At 35.8% G+C, this 20602-nt stretch overlaps 1 protein-coding gene across 1 annotated transcript in view; it reads left to right on the top strand.

The window, feature by feature from the left end:
• Positions 1-20602, top strand: part of HMCN1 (hemicentin 1) — a 478487-nt gene that overhangs the window by 427678 nt on the left and 30207 nt on the right. Inside the window, exons 84-95 of the mRNA XM_078078047.1 lie at positions 265-399; positions 800-990; positions 3120-3201; positions 7335-7604; positions 8301-8471; positions 8605-8775; positions 13908-14078; positions 14236-14406; positions 15259-15429; positions 15601-15771; positions 19152-19301; positions 19598-19735. Coding sequence (XP_077934173.1) covers positions 265-399; positions 800-990; positions 3120-3201; positions 7335-7604; positions 8301-8471; positions 8605-8775; positions 13908-14078; positions 14236-14406; positions 15259-15429; positions 15601-15771; positions 19152-19301; positions 19598-19735 — 1992 coding nt within the window. The remainder of the gene's footprint in view (positions 1-264; positions 400-799; positions 991-3119; positions 3202-7334; positions 7605-8300; positions 8472-8604; positions 8776-13907; positions 14079-14235; positions 14407-15258; positions 15430-15600; positions 15772-19151; positions 19302-19597; positions 19736-20602) is intronic.

The raw sequence follows: 20602 nt of genomic DNA, 5'->3' as shown, positions 1-20602 counted from the left end.
TAATTTTAAAAGACGTTTATTTTCATTCTCTTTTCCTGTTCCTTCTGCTGTTTTTCATTCTTCAAGAACAAGTGTCTAGAGACATAGCAAATAGCTCAGGGGAAGAAATTTGTGGAAAAGGCTCTCTTCTCCAATGTCATGATGAGATCTCTAGTTCAATTTCTGACCAACTCATAAATCCAACCTGCAAAATATTGAGCTGTTGTGATTATTTTCTTAGGTTACTGAGAGGCATTTAGTCGTTTCCTGACTTGTTTCTTTCAGCCCACTTTGACAGTGTTAATGGACATAGTGAACTTGTTATTAAAAGAGTGTCAAAAGAGGATTCAGGTACTTACGTGTGCATCGCAGAGAACAGCGTTGGTTTTGTGAAGGCAATTGGATTTGTTTATGTGAAAGGTAGGTAAACATGCTCTATTTTTAATTTATCATTTATTTATAATGAATAATTTGCATTTTGCTTCCTTATTATATAGTAATACACTATAACTTCAGTTTATTAATCCATCTAGTCCTGTTTCACAGATGTGCAAATTCATAAGAAATAATACATTATCAACGTTCAACTCAAAAGTAGGTAAGCAAAGAGATCATTTGGTACAAAACGGAATCATCTGCTTAGATTATCGAAACTAACCAAATTATCCGGTTGATTAGCATGAGCAGTGATTCTGAAAATTCATGGGGTTCAAAAGTGGCTTCTCCCTTCTTCACTAAATTATCTCTCTAAATAGGTCAAAATCACAAAGAAATGATCAGAGCTTCCTTTTACTTACAATTCTCTGTTGTTATTTCCCAGAACCTCCAGTCTTCAAAGGTGATTACCCTTCTAACTGGATTGAACCACTTGGTGGTAATGCAGTCTTGAATTGTGAAGTGAAAGGAGATCCTGCCCCAACCATCCAATGGAACAGAAAGGGGGTGGATATTGAAATTAACCACAGAATCCGTCAACTGGTCAATGGCTCTCTGGCCATTTATGGCACTGTAGTAAGTCACACTGAAATTGTTGATGGGCACTTTAACCGCCACAATTAATGCCTCTCTATAAGGTGCCATGAATTGGAAAATTTCTCTTGCATTTCTAATTAAATCATAAAATCTTAATCAATGGGTTTTTATAAAAAACTGAAACAATGCTTCAAATTGATTATGTTTAGCCATTTCAAAGAAATACAAGCAACAGAATAATTCTGCTGCTTTGTTCCCAATCATTGATCTATTATTATTTAGCATCATTCGATAACTTCCTCAAATCTGTATTAGAGCAAGGAAATTGAAGTTTTACAAACAAAATGACAAATAAATTATAGGGTAACTTTCATCACTAAGCTAACTATTTTAGGCTTTCCAAAAGCTTCAGTAATTCAGAAAATGAGTGTTGCTTTAAGTTATTCTAATTTTGGGGTCAAGCAAATGAGCTATTTTATCTAAAAATATCTTAACTAGACTACCTATGGGTAATTTTTTTTATCACATTGTTGAATTAATTGAAATAATAATTAAAATACAATATTTAATGACCTAATCCAATGAACCACTCTTAGTCTTTCATTCTCCTGGGTTTTATTTCAACATCGGATGTTGTTCTTTGTCCTTTCAGTTTTGAGATGATTTCTACCTTTAACTGCTGTAACACTAGTGAGACTTAGATTTCTTTATTACCACGTTCCCCCTTTTCCTCTACACAAGTATTACTACTTCTGAAGTCCTTGGTACTTCTTCTAACACCACCAATGTTAATACTAATACTAATTATTTTTACCATACAATTTCAGATTCTTAAATATTTATCTCCAACCCTGCAATTCTTCCAAGTTCCATTCCAAGTTTCTTATTGAAAATTTCTATTTGGATAATACATTGACACTCCCAATTAAACATCTGTCTTCCTTCTCCCACCCTCCTCTACTTCCTGCAATTCAGTTCTCCTTTGTTGACTTGGTGTTTCTATTAACAAATTCTCCTATTCACAAGACTTTTAGCAAAATCTGTGACTCTAATTAGTCACCAAATCTAAACTCATGGAGTACTTATTTTTTATACCATATATCTATAAATTTGTGAATTATATTCTTTGATTTATCATTATCAGTAAATTAGTTTTTCCTTTCTCTCCTGAAGTTCACGCTCTCTAGATAGAGACCACCCTTAATTTTTTTAAATAACCCCCATTAGAAAGGTCTCAATATTTGTTAATTTGTCCTCATTATTTTTTTTTTTTTAGTGATCAAATATATTTTTGAAGGGAAACAGTACAAAAAATTCTACATTTAATTGCATTCATATAGTACCATTCTATTACAATTATGAATTGAGTTTCAAATTTGGATCGTAGACTTTTGATATTTTCACTAAGTGATGACACAAACATCTATAACTTATACTTCTTTAGCTCAAGTTTGTCTCTGTATACATATAATACCATTTGTAACCATATAAGTCATTTTTTTTTATTTTTTTATTGTTATGTTAATCCCCATACATTACATCATTAGTTTTAGATACAGTGTTCCATGATTCATTGTTTGTGCATAACACAGTCAGAAGAAAGAGAAATTAAGGTGTCCTCATTATTTTAATGCTTTTTAAGGTATCGGAACAAGAAGGGCGCCTGGGTGGCTCAGTCAGTTAAGGGTCCGACTCTTGATTTTGTCTCAGGTCATGAGACGGGTTGTGAGATCGAGCCCTGCATTGGGCTCCATGCTGACCATGGAGTCTGCTTAAGATTCTCTCTCTCCCTCTGCTCCTCCTTCTCTTTCTCTCTCTCTCCCTAAAAAAAAAAAAAAGGAAAAAGAAAGAAAAAAGATATGGAAAAATAGTGAGATAATTTTGGGTAGAAGATTATAAAAAATATTATTTTTGCCTCAGTTTCCTAGCAATTATTATTCCCAGAGAGCAATAATCGGCTGTTTTGAAAACATTTAGGCTGGGAATTTTTTTCTCCTCCTTTTTCTCATTTTAAAACCTATTTATGAAGGTAAATATATGTAGTTTTGTCTACTTCCATGAAAAATCCCTTCTCAAAAATGAAACTTTATAGTAGCCTCATGGTGAAAAAAGTTATTTGCCCTGCTCTGTAGGCTCACATTTTTATAAAGCACTGCTTATTTCCGTAGAATGAAGATGCCGGTGATTATACATGCGTAGCTACCAATGACGCCGGGGTGGTGGAGCGCAGCATGAGTCTGACTCTGCAGAGTAAGCTGCTTTGTTCAACTCTACGTGAACACCTGATTGGAGGAGTGTTGCCTAATAAAGAATGTTCCTGTTTTTTAACTTCATAGCAAGTATATTATCAGTAGCCTTCAGAGTGTGTGTAATTTAGTTTTCTGCCGCTGATAGAGCAATTTGTTATCAAGCATAAGATTGATACAGTTTTGAATAGATATTTTTTCTATTTTATCTAACACATGCAGTTCAAGAGTACGGTTGCTTGGCAGCAGAGCTTTCTTTTGGTTTGCAGTATATTCAGCCAAGTATCCTTCACGTAGTTTACCATGGTTCTGGTAATGTGGTTACAAAAATGTCATTTTCTGGCACTTTAAAATGTGTATTAAAAGTATGGTGATTAACATAACATAATAATAAAAAAAATTGAAGAAAAAATGTAAAGACTAATATAAATGAATTCAAAAGTGCTCTAGGTTGATTGCTATCAATCTTCCATGAAATAATTATATATTCTGGGCAGGACTATCGTGCTCATCATGAAGCCCTTCAGTATAAGCCATCAGAAGGACAGTCTCCAGGACCACTTCAGGATTCACCTGAGGATAGCATCACTGGGTTGAGAATTTAAGTGAACAAACTTATTTTGTGAATAGGCTCAGTATTTAATGGGATAAATTTATGTTTTCTTCATTCACTTTTGAGAGATGCTGTAGGCTAGCATTTACTAACGGTTATTTGCTAAACTACTATTATCTAAGACTTTAACTTTTAATAAATACAACTGTATATATTTAAACTGTACAAAGTGAAAATTATATATATATATATATATATATATATATATATATATATATATATATATATACACACACACACACACTGTGAAATGATTGCACCAATCAAGTTTATTAACACATCCATCACTTCACAGTTACCATTTTTTGGTTTTGATTGTTTTGGTGAGAACACTTAAGGTCTACTCACTTTACAAATTTCAAGGATACAGTGCAGTATTATTTACAGTCACCATGCTATATCTTAGATCCTTAGAACTTATTCATCTTATAAGTGAAAGTTTGTGTCCTTTGACCAACATCACCCATTTACCCCAATCTACTCTGTTTCTATGAATTCAACTTTTTTTTCTTTTTTAGATTCCACATACAAGTGATATACCATACACTATTTATCTCTAACTTAATTAGTTTACCATAATGCCGTCCAGGTCCATCCATGTAGTTGCACATGGCAGGATTTCCTTCTTTTTATTGCTAGATAACATTCCATTATACATATGTATACTCATTTTATTTATCCATTCATCCATCACCAGACACTTAGGTTGTTTCCATATCTTGCTATGACAGTGTTTTATTAAAGTACATATTTATCAAACAATAGCCTTGTGGGATGTTATTAGGAAAAAACTAGAGTTCCATGGTCAAACAAGTCTGAGAGAAAATTGATTAAACAAAGTTCATTCATTTATCAAATATATAAAGAGCCCCTACTATATGCCAAGCCCTGCTTTGTTGCCAGGTTTCTTTACTGCAGATCTTTCCTGAAATGTTAATATGTTGATGTGTTATAACTCAGCAAGAGAAAGGTATAATATGTCATGTTTCCCAAATAAATGTTATTTCCACGAAACCTTCTTCCCCTCTTTGTTGGGTTAATGTGGGTAGGGTGTCACAATGATTAATCTCTCCTGGAAGAGTGTTCCACTGATCTGGTTTATGAAAGGCAGCATTAGATTAGCTTATTTATGTGTACTGACAATAAGTTGATTTAAGTAAATGAGGCATATAAAAACCAAAATATTTGTTTAAAATTAAAGTACCGGAAGGAATGTTTTCATTTAGATGAAGCACTCATATTTAACTGATCATTATGTGATTGGTAGAATTAATTCAACCATGAAAGATGTACATATGGAATTTTATTGTTGAGTTAATTTATAGGCTTATAGGAAATGTTCAAATATGGTATTGAAATTAAGACTCTGAGTTTTGACACTTTCTTTGACCATAGTAGAAGGAGCACATGAGCTCATTTAGTCATTATGTTATCATTTAGTGTTGAATAATTAATCTGAGGCATTTAATTTATTCAGCAGCAGTTTATTGAACACATAATGTAATCTGAACACTGGGAGAGAAATAAAAGCCCCAGCCCTGAAAGCTCCTTGAATAAAGTTAATATAAACATCAAGTAAGAAGGTATTGTGTAAGATGATGTGGACATATACATGAATAATGCATTAATGATACTGGGAGGTTCAAACCTCATGTGAAATAATTACTTTTGTAGAAGACAACATGTCAGTAAAACCTTTACATAAAATCCTGGCATATTTTGTTTTATGTTCTATTATTCCAGATATACTTCTCCATCTAAAATAGAGCCATGACCCTGAATTATCTGATATTCATTACTTCTCATTGAGCAAATCATTCCACCATTCAGTTCAAGCCTACTACATCACAGCTTTCACCTTTCAAGAATATACAGGCTCCTCTTTGCTTACCTATTTAAATGTGAACTCTTCTGATTAAATAAATGTTTAAAACCTTATATTCTGCTGCTGTCCTAAGTGAATCATCCTTTCAAAGCTAAATCCATCTCCATGCTATTTCCTTCTCTCCAAGTAGACTCCCCTCTTCTATGTATAATCTTACCCATTTTTGAAAATCCAGTTCAAGCTTCTTCTTTTCCATGAAATCTCGTATTCTTTCTTGACACTGTAGACCAGTATAAACATTCTGCCAGTAGCTATATACAGCTACTTTGACATTTTTTTCCAACTTCACTTGAGCAGCTATGATCTCCTATAGATACTGTCAACCTCTCCCCACTTCTTGAAGCTCCTTCCTTTGATTGCCAGGATACCATTCTCTCTTGATTTTCTTCCTACCTCACTGATCAGTTCTTAGGATCATTGTATGGGCCTGTCTTCTGTTCATCTCTTAAATAACAATGTTGTAATAGTTTCTGTCTTTGGCCCTCTCCCTCACATTTTAGAATCACTTCCAAAGCAATCTTATCCACTCATGAATGATTCACAGATCTATATTTCTAAGCCCATATCTCTTCTGAGCCGCAGATAGGAATATTCTCTCATCATCTAGACATCGCTACGTGAATGTCCCCACAGATACCTCAAGCTCAGTAGTTCCAAATGGATACAAATCATCATTCCTTACAACCTCCAAACAAATATGTTCTTCCTCCTATGTTCTACTGAACTGCCCAAACCACACTATATTGTCCAAGTAGTTGGACAATACAGTAGTCCTGTAGTTGTCAGTTCCTCTCAATTCAATGACAAAATTCTGTTATTTCTTTCTTACTGGTTCTTGAATATCTTCCTTTTCCTCTCCATTTTCAGTGAATGCCTCTGATCTATTAAGTCACTATTGTTATGCTTCTGTATTACCACATATTTACCTATTCTGTACTAAATATTATTCTACCTATTCCATTACTAAATTCTGTAGCTATATTATAGAACAACTAAATAATTATAGTCACTCATCTGTCTTATCAGTGGACTGTGACCTCCTTGAGTCTAGAAGTTATATCTGTTATTTCTGAGCATCTAACACAATGCCTGGCAAATAGTAGGCTCTTGATACATGTTTATTGAATACATGAATGGTGACCAGTTATGAAAGAAAAAGTTAATAATGACTCTACCTCAAAAAGTGATGTAAGGGAAAGAAGTGAATGTTCACTATGCAAAACAGACAAAAACAATGATAACAACAATAGTACTAATAATATTATGTGCTTCCCCTGTCAAAGAGCTAGGCTTACATCATCTTAATGGAGTCTTAACAAGAATTCTCTGAAGGATACAAAGGCTCAGAGAGGTCCTAAGGAACAGAAGCAGAGTTGGAACCCAGAAAGTATGACTGTAGAGCCCATGCTATAGGCTAATATGCTTAGGAGTTTAAATTTAATTTTGGACATTTAGTAAGTAAAACAGAGCTATGAAAAGTCTATCAATGGCCATTGCAACCTTAGTAGTTGAGAAACTACAGTGTTTTATAAACAAATCAGCCTATTTTTTTTTCAAAATAATGTTACTCTATAATATTAATAAAAATGTTAATATAACTTTACAAAAACTAAGAAGCGCTATGTTCTTTTTTCTGTAGGTCCTCCTATTATCACTCTTGAGCCAGTAGAAACTGTTATTACTGCAGGTGACAAAGTCATATTGAATTGTCAGGCAACTGGAGAACCTCATCCGACCATTACATGGTCCCGTCAAGGGCACTCTGTCCCTTGGGATGACCGAGTTAATGTGTTGTCCAACAACTCATTACATATTGCTGCTGCTCAGAAAGAAGATACGTCTGAATATGAATGTGTTGCTCGAAACTTGATGGGTTCTGTCCTTGTCAGAGTGCCGGTCACAGTCCAGGGTGAGTGTGATCAGAGGGATACTTATATTAAATAGCACCAGGAGGTACTATTACCCTGGCTGGCTCAGTTGGAAGAGCATGCATGCGACTCTTGATTTCAGGGCTGTGAGTTTGAGCCCCGTGTTGGGTGTAGAGAAAAAATAAACTTTAAAAATAAATATATAGCACCTGGGGCAATCCAAATCATAAAAATTATTAAGCATCTTAGTCTAAGTCTCCTTTTACCCTTAAGATACTTCTAGATTGTGGAGCTAGAACAAAAATCACATAATTTATGGACTGGAGGGAATAAAACAATTCAGATTAGAGCAGTAAAATACCAAGCTCTAATAATTCAAGATCCCACACTGAAGTTTTGACTCAAAACTAAGTCAAATTTATTCTCAGAAATCCATGCATTTATTTTTCTTTAAAGAATGACATATCCAAAAGGTAAACAGTATTTGAACTTTTTGGTCTCTCACTCTTCTGGCAGCCATGTCCGCATGAGTCAGGATTGGAGCTGAGAACAAACTCTAGTTAACTATTTGAAATTCTTCTTTCCTGTATGGATTTTAATTTTACCATCAAGGACAGCACCCATAAGTAGTTGCTCAGCAATTATAGATTCAGCTCTAGACCCAGTGCATAAATGAAATTCAATTTATGTTTTGTTGTTTACAAACAGAGAGACAAAGTACAATGTTTTATTTGCAGTTCATGGTGGATATTCCCAGTGGTCTACATGGAGAACCTGCAGTGTCACCTGTGGAAAAGGCATCCAAAAGAGAAGTCGTCTTTGCAACAACCCCTCTCCAGCCAATGGTGGGAAGCCTTGCCAAGGGTCAGATTCAGAAATGCGAAACTGTCAGCGTAAGCTGTGTCCAGGTACATCTCTTTATTCAACGGACAGGCACATGTTCAATAGATACTCATCTCTGTTCCCTAACTATGGATTGTCTCAGTGTTAATGCTTTAAATTGCAAAGTATCTGACAGTGTAATGTTTCACCTTTGTATAGTGGATGGTAGCTGGTCAGAATGGAGCCCTTGGGAAGAATGCACAAGGAGTTGTGGACGTGGCAACCGAACAAGGACCAGAACTTGCAATAATCCGTCAACTCAATATGGTGGGCGGCCATGTGAAGGAAATGCAATAGAAATAATCATGTGCAACATTAGGCCCTGCCCAGGTGAGAATCCACTGATGAGCAAAACTTGGCTATTTTTAACTCCAGTAAAGAGGTTATAATTACCTTTTCTTCTTAGTTGTAAAAAGATGTTGTAGCCTCTACCCTGGAATATATTTATGTGTTATTAATTCTGTCTCATTAATAAAGTTATGAAAGGTATGACATTAATCAATGTTAAGTAAAATCCCTGATTTAATTGAATACCTTTATGTTACACCATCTGTGGTGTATTTTTAATCATGTAGAGAAAACATAGTATTTACAAAATCATAGAATTTAAAAGTAATGAGGACCTTAACATCTAATACAGCCATTCATTTTCAGATAAGAAAAATGAAGTCTAGGGTATTTAAAGACTTTCCCAGAAACACACAGTTAGAGAGGGCTGAGATAATAATAGCAACCATTCACTAAACACCTGTCATGTTGTAGAAACCATGCTAGGTGCTTTATGTACATGTTGTTTTTTACTTTATAAAACAACCCTAGTATTTTAGGGCTCTTTCAGATTAAAGTGACAGAAACCAAACCTAAATAAGCTTAAGTAGAAGATTCTACTTTCAGGTATGATTGAATTCAAGGATTTGGCCAGTGTTTTTCCTAGCATGTTTTCCATCTCTCGTCTCTGCTTTCTTCTCTGGCTTTATTGTCCATTAAACTCTTTCCAAGCAGTGGAAAAAATGACTGCTGGCAGCTACTGGCTCACAGGGGCCTTATAATCTAAGGCCTCAGAAAAAAAAAAAAGTCTTGCTCTCTCTCTCAGAATTCCTATCAACCTCTGAAAAGGAGCCCTGTTTGATTTTGTTTGGGTCTCATGCTCACCTCTGAACTCAGCTAAGTCCAGATACTTGGATAACCGGCTTGAGCTATCTACCTAGCATGTGTCAAGAGGGTCAGGCTCCTTGTTTGACAGCCAGAAAGAAACCATTTGGGATAGAAGTGTCTGGTCATTCATTAATTCATTCATTTATTCATTCATTTATCCAACAAATATTTATTGAGCACCCACTCTGTGCTCAAGTCATTGTTTTAACTGCTCCAGTTAGAATGGTAAATAGATAATATCATTTAGATATTTATAAGCCTACTGAACAAATGCCAAGAGTTGCAGTGATAGAGCATACCTGGAGAGACACCTTAGCTGAGATGGTTTAAATGAAGGGAGTCGGGGGATGCAGACAAACCAAAATATAATAGATGTTCACTACACTGGATATCGCATCCTATTGTATAAATGAGGAAACCAAGATTCAGAAAATAGATGATAATTCACTAACGTTACATAGCTAGTAAAAAGTGAATCAAGGATTTGAATCCAGGTCTGTCTGATTCCTAAGCCTATTTGCTTAGATCCTGGGTATCTTGATTTGCAGTTCAGAACTTACATTGCATTAGTAAATATAAGTAAAATACTGTCATGAAATCTTTAAAAAAAATAAGCCAAAGCCAAAACTGTTTTAATCTTAAAGAATTAGAAAGCTGATTATAATAGCATAATATATCAAAGTCAAAAGAGCCAGAACACCTGATTATAGCAGTCTTTGTACAGATTGTCAGTTATGATACTGATATAATGAAAAGCAAAATGATATTTGTAGATGTCCTAAAATAAAAGTCAGGTTTTTTTCTCTTCATGTTGAGTAACTATTGGTTTACTGATGTTTGCTCACTGTTCTTACTATTTTTGAGACTTTCTCTGGTTATTTCCCAGTCCTTAAATTAATTGAATTTAACTATTGTTTTGGCATAATGTCAGTGGTACCCTGAGACAAGCAAATGAAAACATGTATCTCTTTCCAGTTGAAAGTTTAGTGACATCATATTACTAGCTGGGCACAGACCATAGTGGGAGCATTTACACCTTTGGAAGCATTTACACCATGATGCTACAAATCAGTTTCTCTATTTCCTGAGAGGTGGTTGTTAAATTTATCATCATACCATTGCAAACTGAGCAGGTAGCCTAAGAAAGACTTTCTCATCTGGTGGTCTGTCAGATTCTTAGGGATAGAAGGGATTTCCTTTTTATACATTGTTGTAATCAACTTGCTAATATTTCATTGAGGATTTTTTCATCTATGTTCATGAGAGAAATTGACCCATAGTTTTCTTTTCTTGTAATGTCTTTGTCTGGTTTTGGTATTAGGGAGATGCTGGCCTCATAGAATAAGTTAGAATGTAATCCTTCTGCTTCTGTCCTCTGAAAGAGATAGTAAAGAATTGGTATAATTTCTTCCTTAAATGTTTGGGAAAATTCAGCGGTGAACCCATTAGAGCAGTGCTTTCTGTTTTGGAAAGTTATTAATTTTGATTCAATTTCTTTAATAGATACAGGCTTATTCAGATGTCTATTTCTTCTTGTGCAAGTTTTGGCAAATTGTGTCTTTCAAGAAATTGGTCCATTTCATCTAGGTTATCAAATTTAAGTGTAGAGTAGTCATAGTATCACTTCATTAACCTTTTAATGTTCATAGGATCCATAGTAATGCCCCTCTTTCATTTCTGATACTAGTAATTTGTGTTCTCAATCTCTCTTTTTCTTCCTCTGGCTAGATGCTTATTGACTTTATTGATAATTTCAAAGAGCCACCGTTTGGTTTCATTGATTTTATCTAGATTTCCTTTTGTCAGTTTCACTGATTTCTGCTCTAATTTTTTTTTTTCTTCTGCCTTCTTTGGAATTAACTTTCTCTTCTTCTAGTTTCCTGAGGTGGAAACTTAGATGATTGATTTACATCTTTCTTTCCTAATATATGCATTCAATGCTATAAATTTCCCTCCTAGCACTGCTTTTGCTGCATCCCACAAATTTTGATAAGTTGTGCTTTCATCACCATTTAGTTCAAAATATTTTTAATTTCTCTTGAGATTTCTTCTTTGACCTATGTATCATTTTGCAATGTGTTGTTTAATCTCCACATCTAAGAGGGTTTTCCAGTTATCTTTCTGTTATTGATTCTCTTAATTCTACTGTGGTCTGACAACAGATATTATATGATTTCTATTCTTTTAAATTTGTTGAAGATGTATTTTATACCCAGAATATGTTCTGTCTGGGTGAATGTTGCTGGTGAGCTTGAGAAGAATGTGTATTCTGCTGTTGTTGGATGATCAATGGTAATGTTGAATTCAACTATTTCCTTACTGGTTTTCTGCCTGCTACATCTGTGCATTTGTGATAGAGGGGTGTCAGAGTCTCCAACTATGATAGTGGATTCATCTGGTTTTTTCTGTTTTTGTTTTTGTTTTTGGTAATTCTGTTAATTTTTGCTTCACAGAGTTTGACTCTTTTTAGTAAGAATTTATTCTTAATACTGTCAAAATTACAGAAAACTTGCAAGAACAGTATAGTACAATAGTAAGATTCTTGCTTAGGTCCAGAGTCCCTGCACCTAAGCACCATGCTCTATTGCTTTTCCAGAATCAGAACTGCAACTTAGTGTAGCACAAATTCATCTATTATAATTTGGATTTTTCTTACATACTAATTCCTCCATAGCTGTTTTCTTTTGTATTATTTATATACCACAATGTTTTATACTTTATCTGGTTTATATTATCATTCTAAATTTTTTCTTTTCATTTCATTCATATAAAAGAAACATTTTAACTCTGCCACATATTATGTCATTAAATTAAATTCTGGTTGGGGTGTTCTGTAGTGATTTAAAAAAAATAAAAGGTCTTCAGACAAACACCTCTACTTATATGTAATAGAAACTTCACAGATAATAAATGAATAAGCATCACCCAATTGTAATCCTCCAATAAAAAAAATGCATCAGTGGCTTTTTGTTAACCAACAGCCTTGAAAATTGGACGTATTAAAATAATTGGAATAGCTAAATTTTTTCAATCACACAGTCCATACATCAGTAATCCAAATTAATAAAGAAGTAGTTTTGAGTAATATCTGCCTTATATTTAAAGGCTTTGTTGTTTCTTTTTTTCTTTTCTTTCTTTTTTTTTAGGGTTAGTCAAATACTTTTTAGTCCAAATTCTTAACAGCTAAAATACATGTGTGTGACTATGCTTGTCTGTGTCTACTAAGTACACGGATATGTAATAAACTCAACTAGAAAATAGTTAATTGAAAGAAAATCTAAGGTGTGTTTTAAACTATATTCTAAACAAAGCAGGCAAATGATAATTTAATGTCATTACTTGGTTTTCAACTAATTCTTTTGGTGTCTGATAGGTTGTGTTAAGAGAATATTTAGACACTGACCTTAAGGCCCTATTTTGGTTCATATCTTGGTTCAACTGGGTGACCACAAAAACATATTTTATGAGCCCTATTTCTAGAAAATTACCCTTAAAACAAAAATATCACTTGATACTGACTTATACATGAGAGAAACGATAATGTTGATTCTTAGCCCATGCACCTGGTAGGAAACACAAGGTTGTTTCAGTCTTGCGGTTAGATGGTATAATATGTTAGTTACCAAAAGGAAGGCCTTAATATCACTCCGTGGAAACTACTGGTCAAATTTTGGGTGTTTAGGAAGCAGGTGAGTACGTTATTCAGAATTTTTAATTCATGAACATTATGTAATGGAGACAATTTTTTAAGGAGTTACAACTGTGCAAATCATCATGTTGTTGAAGGATCTAAGTGTATTTTTAAACATGAAGCTGAATCAGGCTTAAAGATGTGGTCTTGAGTCTAGAGTCCAAGTTATCATTATGGAAATGATTATATTCTTTATAATTGCATCTAGATTTGTTATACAGCCTTGCTCCTAAGCTTCTGGTTCCTTCCACTTTTCCCAGAGCATAAAGCACAAACAAATGCTTATCTAGGATTTTTTAAACTTAGATTGTATTTACATATGGTAGTTTGATTACATTCTATTTTAATAAAATAGTCCCTTTGGATAATTGTAAGCATTCATTTTGGCATTAGGTAGCCTTCTGAATTTTCCTATAAACACTAATTCCCATGAAAATCTAACCAGAAGGAGAAAGGAAGAACATTATTTATGTTTCCTTTGGTTCAATTTCAGTTATTTTAGATTCCAGGCTAATTTAACTCATTACTGAGTTAATTTACTTGTATAATTTTGTTTATTTAACAAATGTGGTTCTGTGCCTTGCAACTTGCAACTTGTCTCATGGGATATTTGTAGTTCATGGAGCATGGGGCACTTGGCAGCCTTGGAGTGCATGCAGCGAAAGTTGTGGTAAAGGTGCCCAGATAAGGACCAGACTGTGCAATAATCCACCACCATCATTTGATGGATCCTATTGTGATGGGGCAGAAACACAGATGCAAGTTTGTAATGAAAGACACTGTCCAGGTAAGAGAAATACAGTGTTTTTACCCGTAATAAATTGACATCTACCTCTTATCTGAGTAGCATGTCAGTAAGAATCAATGTCAATAAGAACATCACCCAACCTAACAATGCTCAGGGTATTGTAGTAACAGAGCACATATGTTTTTCCTTAATCCAGTTGATGGCAAGTGGGCAGCTTGGACCAGTTGGAGTACCTGTACTGTGTCCTGTGGAGGAGGTGCCAGACAGAGAACAAGGGAGTGCTCTGATCCTGTCCCCCTGTATGGAGGAAGCAGATGTGAAGGGAGTGATGTCCAGAGCGATTTTTGCAATAATGACCCTTGTCCAAGTGAGTGTTGGAAATAGTGAGTCAACATTATACTTTCTTAAAGTTTTGTTATGGCCTTAAGTCCTTAAAGTTATAATATACTGGCACACCTGGGTGGCTCAGTTGGTTAAGTGTCTGCCTTCAGCTCAGGTCATGATCCCAAGGTCCTGGGATCAAGTCCCGATGGGGCTCCCTGCTCAGTGGGGAATCTGCTTCTTCCTCTCCCTCTGCCCCTCCCCTCTGCTCATGTGCTTTTTCTCTCAAATAAAATCTTTAAAAATAAAAAAAAATTAAGAATTTTTAAAAAGTCATAATATACTGTTACTGGATTCATCTACCTTTGGTTTAGAATATCCAAGTGTTGTGCAGTTGCTGCTGTGCCTGTATAATACCATAGATGTAACTGATTTATATAGGCAAGGGCTGTGTCCTATTTCATTTCCTCTCTAGGACAGGCTGCAGAATGCAAGGACAAGGGCACTCTTATGGTGTTGATGATATCTTTACAGAGGCAAGCGGGTGGCTCTTTTCCTTAAATCAATCACCAACCTAGATTTTAAGACCCTAACAGCATCTGAATCCACTGTATCTGGATTTTATAGTCTTGACTCATCAAGAGCAGAGATCTTGTCTCATTCATATCCTTCAGCTCCTGGAATACTGTGAGACTCAATAGGTGTATATTAAATGGAATTTCTCAATGACGGGAATGTATACCCCATTTCTAGTCAGAATAACAGCTAAACCATCTGCCTTTGGAAGTTGCCTATTCACCGATTCGTATATTTCTTTTCAGTTCCTGGGGAGAGTCTTACCATACTCTTTGGATGAATGTCATTGTTTAGCACCTGTTCCAATGGTTCTCTGTTGTAGTTCATGGTAACTGGAGTCCTTGGAGTGGCTGGGGAATGTGCAGCCGGACATGCAACGGGGGGCAGATGCGGCGGTTCCGTACATGTGATAACCCTCATCCCTCCAACGGCGGAAGAGCTTGTGGGGGGCCAGACTCCCAGATCCAGAGGTGCAACACTGACATGTGTCCTGGTGAGCCCCCTGACTCCTGGCAGTAGAATAAGGAGAGCATTTCACTTAGTGCTCATTGTAGCTAGCCCCATCATTTCAGATCTTAAAATGAGAGTTGTATAGGTAGGGTCATCTGAACTGTAGATTTTAAAACCCATGGGTTAATATTGGCCATTCCATTCTTGTTCACAGTGGATGGAAGTTGGGGAAACTGGCATAATTGGGGCCAGTGCTCTGCCTCTTGCGGAGGAGGTGAAAAGACTCGAAAACGGCTGTGCAACAATCCAGTGCCATCTAAAAGCGGGCGCCCCTGTCCAGGAGATGCTACTCAGGTGTCCAGATGCAATATGCAAGCATGTCCAGGTAAACAACTAAGTTAGACTTTGGTGGAACCATTGCTAATTTATCTACAGCCTTCCTGCAGATTAGAAAAGGATATCCCTCTGACCCACAAATTGCAAAATGGTGCCAACTCCAGAAGGAAGAATTAGGAAAAATGTGTTTTTTTCCCCTTCAAGTTGGTCTACACCAAATCTTATGGCTGGATTTTAGCTGCTGTTCATCCCCATCCAGGCCCCCTTGTAAAAAGATATGGTCTGCACAGCTATAAATAGTAGTCCTAGGCTTGAGGAATACAAAGGTTTGGAAGACTGGAGAAAGCCAGGCTGAGATTCAGGCTGAAAATGAGAGTGAGACAGAAAGTGAATACTTAACAGAAATACACAGTTGGGGGCTATTTTTTCATGGATGGAAATATGGAGAACATGAATGTGGAAAGTAAAATAGGGGCTAGTTCAGTTCTAGGAAAAAGAGTAGGGGGAGTTCAGGTATGATAATCCAAGTCATACAACGTGGCTGGATATTGTAAATGATGTAAAATTTCAGAAGGTGGGACACCTGGGTGGCTCAGTTGGTTAAGCGTCCAACTCTTGATTTTGTCATGATCTCAGTGTTGTGAGATGGAGCCCCCATTGGGCTCTGCGCTCAGTATGGGGTCTGCTTGAGATTCTTTCTCCCTCTCCATCTATCCCTACCCCCGCTGGTGTACACTTTGTCTCTTAAATAAATAAATAAATAAATAATCTTTAAAAAAAATTCAGAAAGAATGAAGCCAGAATTCTAAACCTATGGACCTTAGAAAGTTTTTTGGAGTCCCAAGAAATGGTGGATAATATTAAGGTTGCTTGTCTCAGAGGACTTTCTAAGGACTATAAGAAAATTAAAAAGAACAGTTTCACATTGTTAAAGTACTAAGATACCACTGAACTTTCCAAAGCCTTAAGGGTGCTTTAGAAATAAAATGTCCCTGAAAATCAGAAAGGCTCATTTGGCAGTGAGAGAGAGGAGTTACATGAAGAGATTTATAGGAACTAGACAAGCTAAAAGGAAGAGTGTCTTATCAGTCAACTGTTCAACATATCTTGTCAACATATCAACTGATTACCAAGGATTTTGAGGTTCTAACATGTAGGCATGGTGACAGTTCTAGTTTTAATTGAGGCATTTTGCAGCTCCTGGGCCTTGTTACAGGTCACTGTCAAGGGGTATTGTTCATCTAAGGGGTATTATTCTGTCATGGATAAAAGGACCCCAGGAGCAGAAGGAAGTCCAAACAGGTGAACAATTTAGATTACAGAGTCTGGCAGAGAGTTTCAAGGATTCCAATTAGCTACCCAGAAGTAGGAGATATCTGTTGAGTGCTGGGACACAAGATCCTCTGGAGACTAAGGTCAAGGTCAAAATGGTCAAATGACCAAATCAAATGACCCAGAGAACTAAATGAATTAGTGATCCTTCTATCCCTCTCTCCTGCTTAAGACTAAAGATAAGAACCAAAATGGCCTCCAAGGTCCTGATTGGCCCTGCTGTCTACTTTCCTGTATCATCTTGCAGTATGGTTCCCACCACTCTCCACCCTTTGCTCCTTTTGGTTTCTCAAATATGGCAAGCACCACCTCTCAAAAGGGTGACACATGCTATTTGCTCTACCCAGAAAGCCCTTGTCCCGCCTTCTCTGGCCTAGTTAACACCTAACTTTCTTCAGATCTCCACTCTATTTTTACTTTCTTCTCAGACTTCCCTAGGTAGTATATATCTCATACATTAGTACATTTCAATTTTACATTTGTTTGTGGAATTCTAATGAATGTCTGTCTCCCTTTTTCAGATATAAGTTCTATGAAGGCAGCCCTCATGCCTTTTTCTTTCTTATTATTATATCCTTGTATATTGTAACCTATGTATAAATGAACAAATGAATGTAATCCAGAACATGAAGGCTGAACCAATGTGAAAAAAAATGTATTCTGTCACAAATAATCAAAGTAATGCAAATTAAAATGGTAAAATACTATACTTACTGATTTTTCTGAAATTAAATACAATTGTATTTCTCCCTGGTATATAATATATAACAATACCTGAAACACCTAGTGACTTTTTAAAAATATATTCAGTTAAAAGTCATCAAGTAATGAATATTTATGAACTTCTCTATCAGCTTCTTCCCAGTATGTTTCCTTCTCTTGCTAAAGCATGCAGTTCACTTAAAAAGCATTCAGATCTGTATCTGTACCTCTGAAACAAGTAATGCAATATATGTTAAGAAAAAAAAGAAGAAGATAGCAGGAGGGGAAGAATGAAGGGGGGGAAATCGGAGGGGGAGACGAACCATGAGAGACGAAGGACTCTGTAAAACAAACTGAGGGTTCTAGAGGGGAGGGGGGTGGGAGGATGGGTTAGCCTGGTGATGGGTATTGAGGAGGGCACGTTCTGCATGGACCACTGGGTGTTATGCACAAACAATGAATCATGGAACACTACATCAAAAACTAATGATGTAATGTATGGTGATTAACATAACAATAAAAAAATTTTTAAAAAAGCATTCATTAACCACCTATTCTGTGTCAGTAGCTAATAATTTTGTTGAACAATGGAAAGAAGGCATAAAATTACTGCAGAGATGCTTTTTTAAAAATGTGTAGTTGTTTTCAACCTAATTGTATGAATTTTGCAGCACTGTTAAAACACCCTTCTCAATTTTTTCTCAAGTTAACTATTTTCCAGTATATATAGGTATTAAAGAAAACTTGGTAAGCCTTCCATCTGAAACCCAAGACTGAATAATACCTATTAAATACTCCACACCTATGTTGACAGTGACCTGTAACGAGGCTCAGGAACTGTTTTGAGGTGACCCTCCTCACAAAGGAGGCAGTAGATAAAGGAACATGGGTTTTGATGCCAAGCACATCTGTGTTCAGATCTTCATTCCACCACTTATGTCTCTGAACTTCATTTTCCTAGTCCGGAAACTGTGGCCATTTAAAATGACTTTATAGGACTTTTGACTGGATTAAAAGAGTTACCTCATATTAAGTGCTTAGTATGGTGCATGACATGCTCAATAAACTCTCATTATTATCATCATTTCATCACCATCAACAAACACCTTTATTTTGGCTTTGGGACTGGGTACTGATTGTATTCTTTGGATTGTGAAATAATGCCATGATATACATAGATTGGAAGGACCCTAGATTTATGTGGGAGGATGAGTGTACATGAAAGTAGAATGTTTTGAAAGCTTATTTATTTCACTCCTAAATTCAGATGTCATATGATATTTTAAATGTTTGAAGGAAGATCTGTAGCATCTTTGAACACTGGCCTTCTTTTCTCCCCTGTAACATTGATGAAATTGTTTCCTTATCCAAGAATGTTTTTTCTTCCCCCAATAGGTGGGCCCCAGCGAGCCAGAGGAAGTGTTATTGGAAATATTAATGATGTTGAATTTGGAATTGCTTTCCTTAATGCCACAGTAACAGATAGTCCTACCTTTGATGCTAGAATAATACACGCCAAAATTACCAACATACCTCGCAGTCTTGGTAAGTCTTCTTTGCTTATAAAAGTTGTTAATAGCCTCTTTTTTTTTTTAATTTATATGTTATTCTTCACTTATTTCTGCTTAAAACTTCTAGATGATGCTACTACTAAATGATCTGTATGATAGTCCTTAGTTCTATCCCAATGGTAAATTCTTAAAGACAGGTGAGATCCTGATACTTATTCTGCTATTATTCATTATTTAGGATTCATCCTTGTAAGTAACAGGCCCTGAAGATAATAATAACAATGGATTGTATATCTTTCTTTGTCACCTTATTTATCCTTTCTTCTTTAGGTCCAGCAATGAGAAAAATAGTTTCTATTCTAAATCCCATTTATTGGACAACAGCAAAGGAAATAGGAGAAGCAGTCAATGGCTTTACCCTCACCAATGCAGTCTTCAAGAGAGAAACCCAGGTGGAATTTGCAACTGGTTAGTGTCAGCTGAACTAAATATTTTATTACTATAAAAAATACGATTGCCTTAAAAGTTGCTGCTTAAGAAAAATACGTTTATATATATTCCCCCAGAGAATAATTTTAAAGTTTTTGATGTAGTCTTATCACAAATGATATAAAAGCAATTTCATATTTCCCTGTAAACTTTTACTGACATGGATCTCTAAGAGGCCATGTGTTTTCAAACAGTATAGTGATTTTTTTATACCCCAAAAGTTTTTTCTCAACTTTTCTGTATCTTTTCTCTTTAAATCCTCAGAGAGGGTTTTAAAGGCCAAAACAGAGCAGGAAAATGAGTCATTGCTATTAAGTAAAGACTTTTGTCTATGAACCTGAGGTTCAATTAGGATACTCTATAGGGATTTTTTATCAAAAAGGTGGAAGTAAAAATAAGCAAATCTATGGGCTTTTCACTTTACTCTTAGTCTTAATGAATATGGATGAGCTATTCATGGCACTTTCCAAGTGCATACATATTTTTATTGACCTCCATTACAAGCCTCTTCAAAGGTGAACAGCCTCTATGGTAGTGCTCTGTAAGGAAGAAGGGCTGAGGAAGGGGCTTTAATCAGCCCAGAAGACAAGTGGGTCTTTTCATCGTCATCTGCTTACTAAGATGCCCCTTTGCTGCTTCTTGAAGCATCGGAAAGAACAAAGCCCTATAGCCAGACTTGTGGTTATTGCCAGTCCACCTAGTGAAGCTGTCTGTCTCTTCTCATACCCTATTTTTGCAGAACTATCTTGCTATTGCTTGTGAATTTAAAGTGTGGACTCTGGGTCACCTGGCTGGCTCAATCAGCAGAGCATGTGACTCTTGATCTCAGAGTCATGAGTTTAAGCC

Source organism: Halichoerus grypus, chromosome 7 (genome assembly GCF_964656455.1).
Source record: "Halichoerus grypus chromosome 7, mHalGry1.hap1.1, whole genome shotgun sequence".
In the NCBI taxonomy this organism is placed as follows: domain Eukaryota; kingdom Metazoa; phylum Chordata; class Mammalia; order Carnivora; family Phocidae; genus Halichoerus; species Halichoerus grypus.
This window is presented reverse-complemented; position numbering and strand designations above follow the sequence as displayed.